Here is a 12,625-nt window from a genome sequence, read left to right as displayed (position 1 = left end):
TGTGCATTCCTCATAGTTATACAGAACTGCTACAGAGCCCTACCAAAATTTTCAAACTCCAATTTATTTACTGATTAAATTGATTGTAGTGCTTGAAATTGAACCAAAGCCTTATACATGACTGGCAAGAACTTATCACTAAGCCATAGCCCCTACCCCTAACCTCTCAATTTTAACTCTATGCCTTCTCCCCACATCTTATGCTAGTTGTTGTTGGTGGTTGTTCTTTTGCAGTACTGGGATTTGAACACAGGAGTATCCTACAACTGAGCTACATCCATTTTTTCACTTTTGAGGCAGGTCTAAATTGCTAAGGCTGCCTTCAAATTTGCAATTCTACCTCAGCTTCCCAAATAGTTGGGATTACAGGCCTGCACCACAGTGCCCAGCTCCTACTTGCTTATTAATTAAGTTTTCAAGTTAGGTTCATTTTTTGTTCTTTACTATTAAGATAAATATTAAATACTACTGTTGGCCTAAAGGCAAGGTCAGGGAAGAAAGAGACTCTTCTAAAAAGTTAGAAAGTGATCATCCTACTTTCACTAATTAACAATCTCTCCATATGTATCAACGATATGAAGGGGAAAATTAGTGTTACACTAAATGACACATACCACTTCTGAGAATGAGTGAATAAGGTGAAATGTGAGGAAAAATTAAGACTTGGTACATTCTCTTTTCTATTCTTAATGAGAAAACAGAAATATGAAAGTATCTGTTCAAGTATCACAGTGTTAATTAAAATATAGACTTCTATAGAGAGTCAAATATATAAAGTAGCAGTTAATATCAAAAGCATTTTAATACCTGAACAAGATCACCCTAAAGGTGAGGTTATATAAAGTCTGCATGCTGAAGACAGAATCAATTTAATGGTGTAAAACTTCTCAACTGAGGAACAAATTGACATTTCTTTTATGAAGATTCTGAAATAGACAATATTCTTTATTTGCTAAGCTTACTAAATTTCAAAGGTTAGCAATTGTCTATTGCCTTGCATTGTATCACTCATTTAAATGACCCCTTGTCTCCCAAAATACTACTAATAATATTGAACCCTCAGATCACAGGTAATGAAAAGGCTGAATATATGTGAGATACACTGGTTCTACAAGTTTTATTGGCAAAATGCAAACACAGTGTGCTTGTAATCTGGCTTTTTGTGTGTGTGTGTGTAACATAGTTAATTCAAATAATCAACTCTAAATTTTTACATCATTAATCCTGTATATTTAAGGATTTTTTTTCAATCTACAATTAAAACAATGGTGTGCTATTCTTCAAGACAAAACAAAAGGATGACATACGTATTTAGTAAACAAATGGCTACAATTAAAATTACTAATAACAAAAATGTGAGAGTACATGAAATCACAGATTTCCCCAACAGCTTATTTAATAAATATATGAAATTAAATATATATAGTGTATCAATAAAATATGGACACATGTGCCATTTTAATAATATGCATATATAACATAAATACAATGTAACTATATTCATATTTCACTGAAATATTAATATATCTTAAATTGTCTGGAAAAGGTGTAATGTTGCCAAAAAACATCCCACAGGTAAGCATCTACAAAGAAGTTCTGTTATTAGGGCTGTGATCCTTATTCAATATAAAATGTAATAAAGAATTATTTAACGATATTTATTTTTTCACTTTATAAAGTTAAAACAGGTAAGTAGTTAAAACATTTTAATAAATCTGTTTAATACCAAAGCAAACCAAATAGCATGCTTAAGAGAATAAAGATTACAGCACTGAAGACTCAAAGAACATCAAATGCACTCTGGAAAGCCATTATTAAGAAAATAACAGTGTCAGATATGATCATGAAAAGGCTGTCGGTTAGCCCATAACAAATACATATATAAAAACAAGTCTTATTCAACCAAGCAAATGAAATATAAATTATGCTGAGACTAGAATGTGGAGCCACACTGCCCAAGTTCCAGTTCTGCCACTTTTTAGCAATGCAACTTTTAGGAAGATACTTGATATCTCTATATGTTCATTTCCTCTTCAATTCAATGGTAATAATAATGCTGTCCACCTCATTGGGTAGCTAGATGATTTAAGATGTACAGATAAAATGCCTGATACATTGTAAACATCAGGTGAATAACATAGTTATCCCATCAAGTTTATTAGGGTTATTCTTTTTTATATATATAAAACATTCACCATTTCCCAACCACTATGCCATACCCTTTACTTACATTATCTTATTTAATGCTTCAAACAACCTATGCAGTAAGAATTAATGTTTATTGGTATTTTACAGGTAAGGAAATTAACCTACAGGGAAGATAAAGGTGGAGTTCACAAATACCAAACAAAGGTTTTAAACCCAGAAGACTGATTATAAATCTGTACATTTTAATCATTCATATACAATATTGCTTCCCCAAATACAGATACTTTAAAATTTAATAAAATCTAGACTCTTCATATAAACTTAACAGGCTATCTGTTTAATGTCTTTTTAGAAATATCAAGTTGAATAAGGAATAAAATGGTATTATTTTTTCACTTTATAAGAAAAGACTTAAGCATTTATTTAATTAGAAATGCCTTATTGAATTTGAGGGAATTCTTTGAAACAAATATAATTTATACATAATCAGAAAGATATTTACAGTGTAAACAGAAGACAATTACACTTTATTATTACTAGGAAGAAAAAAAAAGGGATCAGGAAAAAAATAGACTGGGCTGTCAGGAGCCAGTTACAAAGGACATGTGCAATGGTAGCTGGAATTGGAGATGGCATAAGGACTGACAGCCAATAGGCACAGCACACTTTATAAGGTGATAGAAATGCTCTAAAACTAAAGCTGAACAACTCTATACATTTATTAAAAATCATTAAGCTCCACAGTTAAAACTGGTAAAATTTTATGGGATGCAAATTAGATACCAATGGAGTTAAAACAACTTCTTATATGTCAAAGAAAGCAAGTATTCTGAAATGACTTGCTTTCTATTGCCCTAGCTAAATGAGACAGGGTAACTAGAAAACTGGCTTATTTGAACAGATTTAATCAAGAAAAAAGAATCACATTCTACATTATTAGACAGGGTCATATAAGCAACCTGGAAAGATATACAACTCAAAGTATGTTTTCATATAAGAGCTTGTAACCAAATATAAACAAATAGATAATGTGAACTTGGGAACCTCTAATAACACATGATCTTTCACTATAAGAGCTGGTTTATTAGACCTTACAGATGACTTAACCTAAAGTTCTTTTCTAATAAGAAAACAGATGCACAGGGACTAAGTAACCGTGCCTAAAAGAACTGGCATGTGACAACCTTGAACTACTTGAGATCTCCTTAATTCCCAGTGAAATAAACAATTACTACAAAAATAAGGAATTATTAATTAATCAAAAAGACAACGAACATGAGGTCATATAACACTGACAAGAACAATGAAATAAGTAATACTGATGTAGTCGTAGAAGAAAACATACTCCAAAACATTATAGGAAGCAGAAAAGTCTTAAGCAAATAATTGTAGGGTACACCCAAGACAGGGACATGACTAAAGAAAAGACAATGGTGCTGATACACAGGAAAGAAGTAACTGACAAGCTGGATAAAATGAATAAATTCCTTGAAAAACACAACTTACCAAAATGGACACAAGAGGAAAAAAAAAATCTCAATATCTATTTTTTGAAAAAGATTAACTGAAAACCTTCCCATAAAATTCCAAGTCAAGACGGTTTGAAAATTTAAGGAAAAATGTGACAAAATAATAGTTTAAATAAGTGTTTTAAAATCAAATTATTAGAAGGAAGAATTTCCACAGTCTTTGAGAATACCAGTATTTCTTCATAGACAATCCTTGGTAGAGACTCTAAAAAATAAGAAATTAGCAGAACAATATTTTCAGGAAAAGACATGCCAAGCAACTCAGTGAGACTGTGTCTCTAAATGAATTACAAAATAGGGCTGAGGATGTGGCTCAGTGGTCAAGTATCCCTGAGTTCAATCCCCAGTATCCCCCAAAATATGTTTAGATTTTCTTTGATAATATGTATATGACCAGAAGGGGTTTATACCAATATTGTAAGGTTGATTCAACTTTTGAACTCTCCCTGGGACAGAGTAGGGAAGAGTAGGAGGGCTATAAAAGTGCATCTTTTTGTCAAAATTGACAAATCTATTCCCTTAATTTTATGTTATTCATTCTATGTAACTTTTGATTCATTCTGTGCTATTCAATCTATGTAACATAACTACTGAACTTGGTAGACTTACTCTTTGCAGTAGTTTGGGTTGGCAATCTTGAAACTGCTTTCTTTGTATTATAAATATGGGGATAGCTAAATAGATTGCCCTAAGACCAAAAAGTTAAGAGAACATTGGACAAGACAATTCACAAATATTAATTAGTGAAAACAATATTTCCTTAAAATTATTTATATGTTTTGTTATTTCATCATAACTTTCGAAATTATAACTCTGGGTAAAATTGAACTGTTTTTTGTTTCGTTCTGTTTTTCCAAATTAATTTACCTTGTCTGGTGTTAAAAACTCAAAACGAAGCACAAATGATAAAGTTTCTATGTAGATTCACCCTTGTATTTTTTAATTGACTTAATCTTTTATTATCTAGATATAAGCTAGTCAGACTCTAGTTCATGAAAATATCTATTTTAAAAAGTGTATCAGCAAGGATGATGTATTATAAGTCAAAGTAGCTATAACATTTGTTCTTTTTCCCTGCTCATCTTTGATTTTAAAAGTGGGGGAGGGGACCTTTGGTAATCCCTGCACAGACTGATTTCTTTAAACGTTCTAGCACTATTGACATGTTAAATATTGGCATTCTTAGAATTTTGTTATTAAGCTGTTTAAATTAAAAAGTGCAACTTTCTAAAGTTGATACAATCAAATGGGCAGGATTTCAAAAACAATAATAAAATAAACCCTCCAACTAACATAACCCATAAGGTAATTTCTTCTCTTTTTTCCCCCCAGGAATTGAACCTAGGGGCATTGTTTGTTTGTTTGTTTGCTTGTTTATATCAAGCCCCTGGGTCTTGCTTGCTTGCTTGATTGATTGATTGACTGGTGCATGCCAGGGATTGAACCCAGAGGTACTTAATCACCTAGCCACATCCCAGCCTTTTTTATTTTTACTTTTTGAGACAGGGTCTCACTAAGCTGCTCAGGGCCTCCCTAAATTGCTGAGGCTGGCTTTGAGCTTGCAATTCTCCTTACCTCAGCTTCCAGAGCAGCTGGGATTATAGGCGTGCACCACTATGCCCAGTTTCCTTTTTTAAAGACAAGAAAAGGTTTAAAAAGCAACCATTCATTAAGCAAAAGGGAAATTTATGAACATTCTCTCAAAATAGGGATGTCATTATATTAGAATGCAGCAGAAATAAATGTTTCTAATTTTACCTTAAGTATTAGATAATACCATTGTTTGATCAAACAGATTAGAATTTCCTTGAAAAGCTCTTGCTTTTACAACAGTTACTTAAAAAATAATGTAAAATGTCAAGTGTTAAAAATCCAAATAAATAAAATTTCAAAGAGGTCATAGTCATATTTCTTTGTTTAAATCTTCAAAGAGGGCTGAGGTTGTGGCTCAGTGGTAGAGCGCTTGCCTACCATGTGTGAGGCACTGGGTTTGATTCTCAGTACCACATAAAAATAAATAAATAAAATAAAGGCATTGTGTCCATCTAAAAATAAAAAGAAAAATTATTTAAAAAATAATATTACCACTTATTAAAAATAAACAAACAAGCCTTCAAATAATTTCTAATGATTCATCTATCATGAATTTAGATTGCTCTTTCCTTTTGATGTGAACACTGTTAAACTGTTGAGCAGCAAACTTCGGGCTATGAGTTAGAGGATATCCATAGGTCTTCAGAGACATCTTGTTATATTGCCTTTTTTAAGTGAGTTGGGACAAGAACAAAGCTGATGACAATGCTTTTAAAATATTTTCACGGAGAAAAGCCCAGATAAACCTATATTGGAAATAATAGTATCCAAATTTGAGGAAAGGGTTATGTCACACAGATTGCAAGGGTGATGTGAGGGGATATTCAAAATCCAAGCTTTTGAAAGAATCCTTTTACAAAATAATGGCAGTCAATGACTTAGAAATTCAAGATGGCAGGGTGCAAGAGCACACAGCTATAATTCCAGGGACTCAGGAGGCTGAGGAAGGAGGATTCTGAGTTCAAAGCCAACCTCAGCAACTTAGGAAAGCCCTAAGGAACTTAGCAAGACCCTATCTCAAAATAAGAAATTTTAAAAACAACAACAACAAAAAAGGGCTGGGGATGTGGCTCTGTGCTTAACCCCTGGGTTCAATCCCTGGTACCAAAAAAAAAAAAAAAAAAGAAAAGAAATACAAGAAAAAATGAAATAACCAAAAGAAAAAAATGTATCCTGGAAATTGTTGATAGAGATAAAAAAAAAAAGAGAAATAAATAAGTTTATCCCAAACTATGTGCAGAAAATGTGCATTTTTGATGCATATGAAATGTATTAGAATATATAAACCATTTTAGACCCATATTTGTTTCTTAGTTTTAAATTATAAGTATCTAAATAATAAACAATTGTAACATTAATTTATAATCACATGATATTTGCACAAGAATACACTGTTTTATTAAATATACTATTAAGAGTGATTACTGGGGCTGGGATATATATAGCTCAGTGGTAGCACACTTGCCTAGCATGCATGAAACTCTGTGTTCATTCCCCAGCACTGCAAATGAATTATTAAAACAAAAAGTGATAAACTATTAGTAATTATGTGATTATCATATGATAAACTATTACTTGCTAGTAATATAGCAAGTCTTTAATCAAAATAAAATAACTAAAAAATTCTACCAAGTGTAATACTAAGTGTTCTTAAAACAGATAAACTAGGTTCCATTTTCTGTTTGTTTCTGTGGTACAGGGGATTTAGCCCACAGTACTCTACCACTGAGCTATATCCCCCAAATTCTTTTTGAGACAGGGTCTTGCTAAGTTGCCAAAGCTGGTCTTAAACTTATGATATTCCTGCCTCAGCCTCCACAGTGACTGGGGTTAAAGGCATGCACACCTGGCTTCATTTACAATGTCATTTAAATATTAACCTTTATGATCTGCCGTTCTGTAAAAATAGTATCAAAATTTATAACCAATTTTAGCTTTACTATCAACCTAATCAAATCTCAGGAAGTAAACCCCTTTAATTATGACCCAGGCCACTTAAAAATATCTTTACCAATTAGAACAAAAAATTGATTTATAATAAAAAGAATCAGAATAACTATAGAGACTAATATTTGAAATAAAAATCTAGTATATATTATTTCTTGTTGGTGTTTCTAACAGTTTATGATACAAATTAGTTTGGGGGGAAAACATTAAGAAGTCAGATATTTAAAATATGAAATAAATAAAAATGATAACCACATTGCTTAGAGAGCAAATTAACATGCTAACCTTGTATGTAACCAAAATGATTCAATATCTATGTAATTTGCCTTATACTCAAATAAGGGGAATCTAGCAAGCATTTAATAGTGTGGAATTAGTTGTAAAAGTGAATAGCTTCACAGATCATTTCCTAATCTCAATGTTTCTGAAAAATGGCTATAATACAAATAAAATTAAAGATAGTATTTGAGAAGAATCACTGAGTCTAGAGTTCTTAGTTTTAGAAACCCTTTTGTCTCTAGCCTATGGTTTTTTATTTTAAGTAATAAAATGTGTCACGTTGAATTTACATAATTAAAATAAAATATGAGGTTTAAAAGTTTAGACTTATTCCTGATATGACATCTAAATAAAAACTTATGGAGAAGAAAGGCTATCTAGCTATCTCTAAAATCTATCTTTTGAAAATCAAAAGTGTTCAAAAAGAACAATCACTTCATTTCTACTCTTGCATATTTGCATGAATTATTTAAAATCTGTGTTTATTTTCTTACCTTGTCATAGGAAAAAAAAAGAAAACCCATTAGACTTTAGTGACATTGTAAAGTCTTTTAAATATTTTCATGAAAAATTTATATTTAGTGACTCAATTTTCTCTAGGATTAAATTAAAATTGTAAAATTTTTTAGGGTTGCAGCAAAAATTTATGGAGTCTATTTATTAGGCATTTATCATTCATTTATCAAGGACTTACTGAACACTAAATGTAGAAACAAAAATAAGGTATCATTAAATGGGGCCATACTTCTCACAAAGAATACCTCTCTCAAAATAAATAAATGCCTGAAAAAGATCTCACAGTTCTAACACAGAGTATCAATTTGGCCTTTAGCATTCAAATTGCATATTTATAAGGACATAAAGGAATCTATTTTTAATGGAAAATTTTGCAAAAAAACTTTTAATTAAATTTAAAAGGCAGATGGAAAAAGTGAAACAATATTTTTAAAAATTCCATAAGACATTATAAAAATCATCTTCCTCTTAATGACCTTGATAATTTTCAGATTTCCCAAATCTGAACCATTTATTCTTATCATTTTAGAGAACATGTAAGGATGTAGTCAAAATTCCCTTTGTCCCCTAAATACTAGAAATAAGTTTATATAAAAACAGGATACATACACTTTCTGAAAGGTTAACAATCAGTATTTATTACTAATGAAAATATATTTACCAATTATGAACCACATTTCATCACAAGCATGTATGTATCCTTTGTATCACCAATGTCACTGTCCTAATATTTTACAAAGAAAAGATTTTATCATCACTTAGCAGTTATTCATGATTTGATCATGTATAACATGGGGAAAAAATGAGGCACAGAAATGCTAAATTCTTTGTCAAATATCTGAGATAAGCTGTAGCAAAAAATAAGTTGGATCCTACTAATTACAGTTTACTGATAAACTGCACACAATTTCCCAATTATATAAAGAAAATAAATTCACATAAACATATACAAATAACTGAAACAGCAAGAATAATAACTAATATGAATTTTCCATATAGCTTGAATTACATAGAGAAGTGTGGTTTCAAAATCAAAGATGCTAAAGAGAAGGTTCTCCTAAGTTGCAGACATTATTTTAAAGAAACTTGAGGAAACACAGAAAACATATTTAATAAAAGATTACTATAATCAAAAATGTTTAATTTTATAGGAGAACCAACAGATAAACACAATGAGTATATCTCTGACCTTCCACTGAAATATATTTTTATAGAAAATAAAACCTTATTTATAATATTTTAAAGTTAAAAAAGAATATGTATACATAATACTTAATATACAATGTAATACTTAATATATAATGTAATCATAAAAATATGAATTTTAGGGGGACTATTTTCAAGCAATGATGGTGTTAACTCCAAATGAAATGTAATGTTAGGGAAAATGTCAGATATTAGCTATACAATTGTTTTTATTAAACACATGAAATTCTATGCAAAATAAAATTCTTCTTTAATCCAGGAGCAATAGTGCTTAGACTAAATATTTAAAGAAAAATCATATTATAACCATAAAACACTTTATGGCATTGTTTTATATCTATCTTCTCTTTTTCTCAGAAATATTATAATAAAAACATTTAATTTCCTCTTCATTACCTTTAAAAATCTTTGCAGAAAATTTATGATGCTATCCTTTTTATGAGGCAACCAAGGAAAGGGACTTTGTATATCCATCATTTCTAGGTTAATAAAAATATCTTTACCTTCCAAGAAGACTTTCACTAAATTCCAAATACTGACATGTTTTAATCATGCAATTAGGAATGAAAATTTTACAACAGAAACTAATGAAATAAATAAGAAAGGCAAATATTATTCAAAAATTTTATAAAGATTATAAGAAAAATGGTACCTACTTTTTTTCAAGATACCTAAAATATAGTGGGTTGGAAATGCCCTATTATAAAGTGCTTTTTGAAATATAAGCTATATTTATTCCCTAGGTTAGATCAAATATAAGCAAAAAATAACATAAAAACTAGTAAAAATGTTTAGATTCCACAGTAAAAGGGCCTGAATAAATCTAGTATTTCAAAAAAATGAATGAAGATAGACATTAGTATAGGTTCAAATAATTGAAAATAAGATCACGAGTTTTTAACTACGATTTCAAATTAATCATGCTCCTCAACCCTATCCCCAACCTCAATGGCATTTCCCTTGATTGAGTTTTTATTATGTAATATTGTAATATTTTAGTTTTTTTTTTTTGTAATTTTATGTATACCATTATATTATACTTAAGCTTGGGATTTCATTTTGACATAATTCATAGTATGATCAGAATTATACATATATATCTCCTGAATTCAGAACTACTTTAATTAAATATAAATGAATTTCATCTTCATGACAACTCCCACAAGATTCTGCATCAACTACAAAAGAAAGTACTTTCTTACTTTGTTGAAGCACTTTGTATTTCTTCACTGAAATCTTTACCTTCTCCTTATCTTTCTTAGTGATAATATAAAAAAACTAATAGATTTTAAAACTTCCTGCCTTTATTTGATGAAGACAAAAGAAATTATATTCTTAATGACTAAAACATAGAACATCATTTTTTAAAGTAAATATTTAAAAATCACATAATTATACTAATATATTTATTTCATCAACATAAGTTTATTCTTTTTTAAGTGTTTAATTTTCTGTCCTCAGTCAACTCTGTAGGACTTTACCAAGACAATTTTTAAAAGAAATCAGACAGAGTTCCCTCACCGTGCTACAAGAACTCTGCCACTGTCGATTTGAAAGACTGATGTCTCTTAAATTAACTTTTTTTTGTTAACCACCCACACCAGCAAACTGAGTACTTTCTTCATTTCAGCAAAATGCAAATGGCTAAAATTAGAAATCTCTGGGCCCTCAGGAATAGTCATTGTACAGCATCAGCTAAGCTTCCTGAATAGTATTATGCTTGATTTAAAAATGAAAAAGTACCCAAACAAAACAAAAAAACAAAGAAGAAAACAAAACAAAACAAAATCTATCTAGGCCATCTTTTCACCTTTCTTTATTTCATAAGAGAGAAGCATTTAACACATTCATTTTGGTAGGCAATAAGGAAGTGCTAATGAAGCTCTTGCCAATAAAATAAAGTCTGTCTTATTGTTGGTTGCCTTAATAAACTTCAACTTTTATAATAAGTAAGAGCATATTAACTTTATGATCTTATGAGATAAAACAATAATCTCAATACAAAGTGTTTAAATCAAATTACTTTTGTGGCCTTTTTATAAAACTGTCAACTTCTCTTGTGAAGAGAAAATTAATTCTCTTGTGTTCAAGATCCAGATTATCACTCTTATTTATATCTAAATCCAGAGTATAACTATGTGTGCAAAGTTAATCAGTAGATGAAATCTGTTTCTGAAACATTGTTCTAAGTAAGATTTTTATAAACATCTTATTCTAATTTTGTTTTTTCATTTTATCTGTGATAAGAAAATGATGATCATGGGACTTTAATCCCCAAAAGACATGGACTCAGCATCCAACTTACCTGACAAGATTTTCATTGTCTCCAGTTCCTTTGCAAGTTGCACATTCAGTTCTTAAATCTTCAGATTTGGGTTTCTTTTGTAATACAGACTGTCTCTGTCTTCTTTCTCTAGGAACTCTTTCCTGCCATACAAGGGAGAATAAATCAAAACAAAATCAGGATATAAAGAAAACAATTTTAAGAAGAAAATTTCTCAAAATTTGAACTGTGTAAAAACTGCTTAACTTATTCCAACCTCATGTTTTTCTTCCTCAGGAACAAAGCTTCGTTTCCGTCCTCTGGTTCTCTAAAAGAAAATCCACAAAAATATCTAATGTTTAAATAATAATAAAAATAAATTTTCTCTGTTAAATATTATTGCCTCGATTCTCAAAAGATGAACCATCGCCCTTAAGTACTAGCATAATCTGGGGCACCTTTAGAAATGCAGAATCTCGGGCTCATTCCAATAAACTAAATTAAGAAAAATTTTTAGGAAAAATTCCTAGTAAGGCATTAAGAAATTCCTAGTAAGGCTTTTAAGAAAAATTCCTAGTAAGGCATTCGCACCTTACGTTGAAAAAAACTGTATAGAAATGTCCTTAACAGAGACAATATTTATTAATCAAGTCCCAAATGAATACTCAGGGCTAGTTCTTTCTGTATTCATCTCTTTCCTTTCTGTGGCACTCTTACTATTTAATGCTTCAATTTCTGTCCCAGAAAAAATTCATCTACACATTAGTAAGAAATATGTATATTATATTTCTATACCAAATTAAACTTAACACAATGCTTATTATGTAAAGATTTTAAAATTTGTTTTAATAAAATAAATTATAAGTGGCCAGATTAACCAATTATACTATCTAATATAAATAACAAAAAGTTTAAATTATTTTTTCCTTCTCTGGAAATCTATTATCCGATTTCCATAATTTATATGTACAGGACAATTTCAGAATAGTCAATGAACTATCAATGAGAAAGTACTCAAACTATTTATTTTAGTTCTATGATCTTCAGAACAGAATACTTAAAAGGCCTTCACACATGTCCACATGCTTTTCATTCAACCCATCTTTACGTAATGAAGTAACAATATATTATTTAGTTTTGAACT

The 12,625-nt window shown here is 30.1% G+C and overlaps 1 protein-coding gene across 3 annotated transcripts in view; it reads right to left on the bottom strand.

Annotated features, from left to right (window-relative positions):
- The window catches only part of Phf14 (PHD finger protein 14), a 193,273-nt gene that overhangs the window by 91,789 nt on the left and 88,859 nt on the right, over positions 1-12,625 (bottom strand). For all 3 annotated transcript variants that reach the window (XM_046422440.2, XM_058572102.1, XM_046422441.2), the window contains exons 15-16: positions 11,759-11,809; positions 11,524-11,645 (exon numbers count right to left, since the gene is read on the bottom strand). In XM_046422440.2, coding sequence (XP_046278396.1) covers positions 11,524-11,645; positions 11,759-11,809 — 173 coding nt within the window. The remainder of the gene's footprint in view (positions 1-11,523; positions 11,646-11,758; positions 11,810-12,625) is intronic.

This window comes from Marmota monax, unplaced genomic scaffold, assembly GCF_021218885.2.
Source record: "Marmota monax isolate L192 unplaced genomic scaffold, Marmota_monax_Labrador192_F-V1.1 WCK01_AAM20220418_F8-fsc00027, whole genome shotgun sequence".
Taxonomy (NCBI): domain Eukaryota; kingdom Metazoa; phylum Chordata; class Mammalia; order Rodentia; family Sciuridae; genus Marmota; species Marmota monax.
This window is presented reverse-complemented; position numbering and strand designations above follow the sequence as displayed.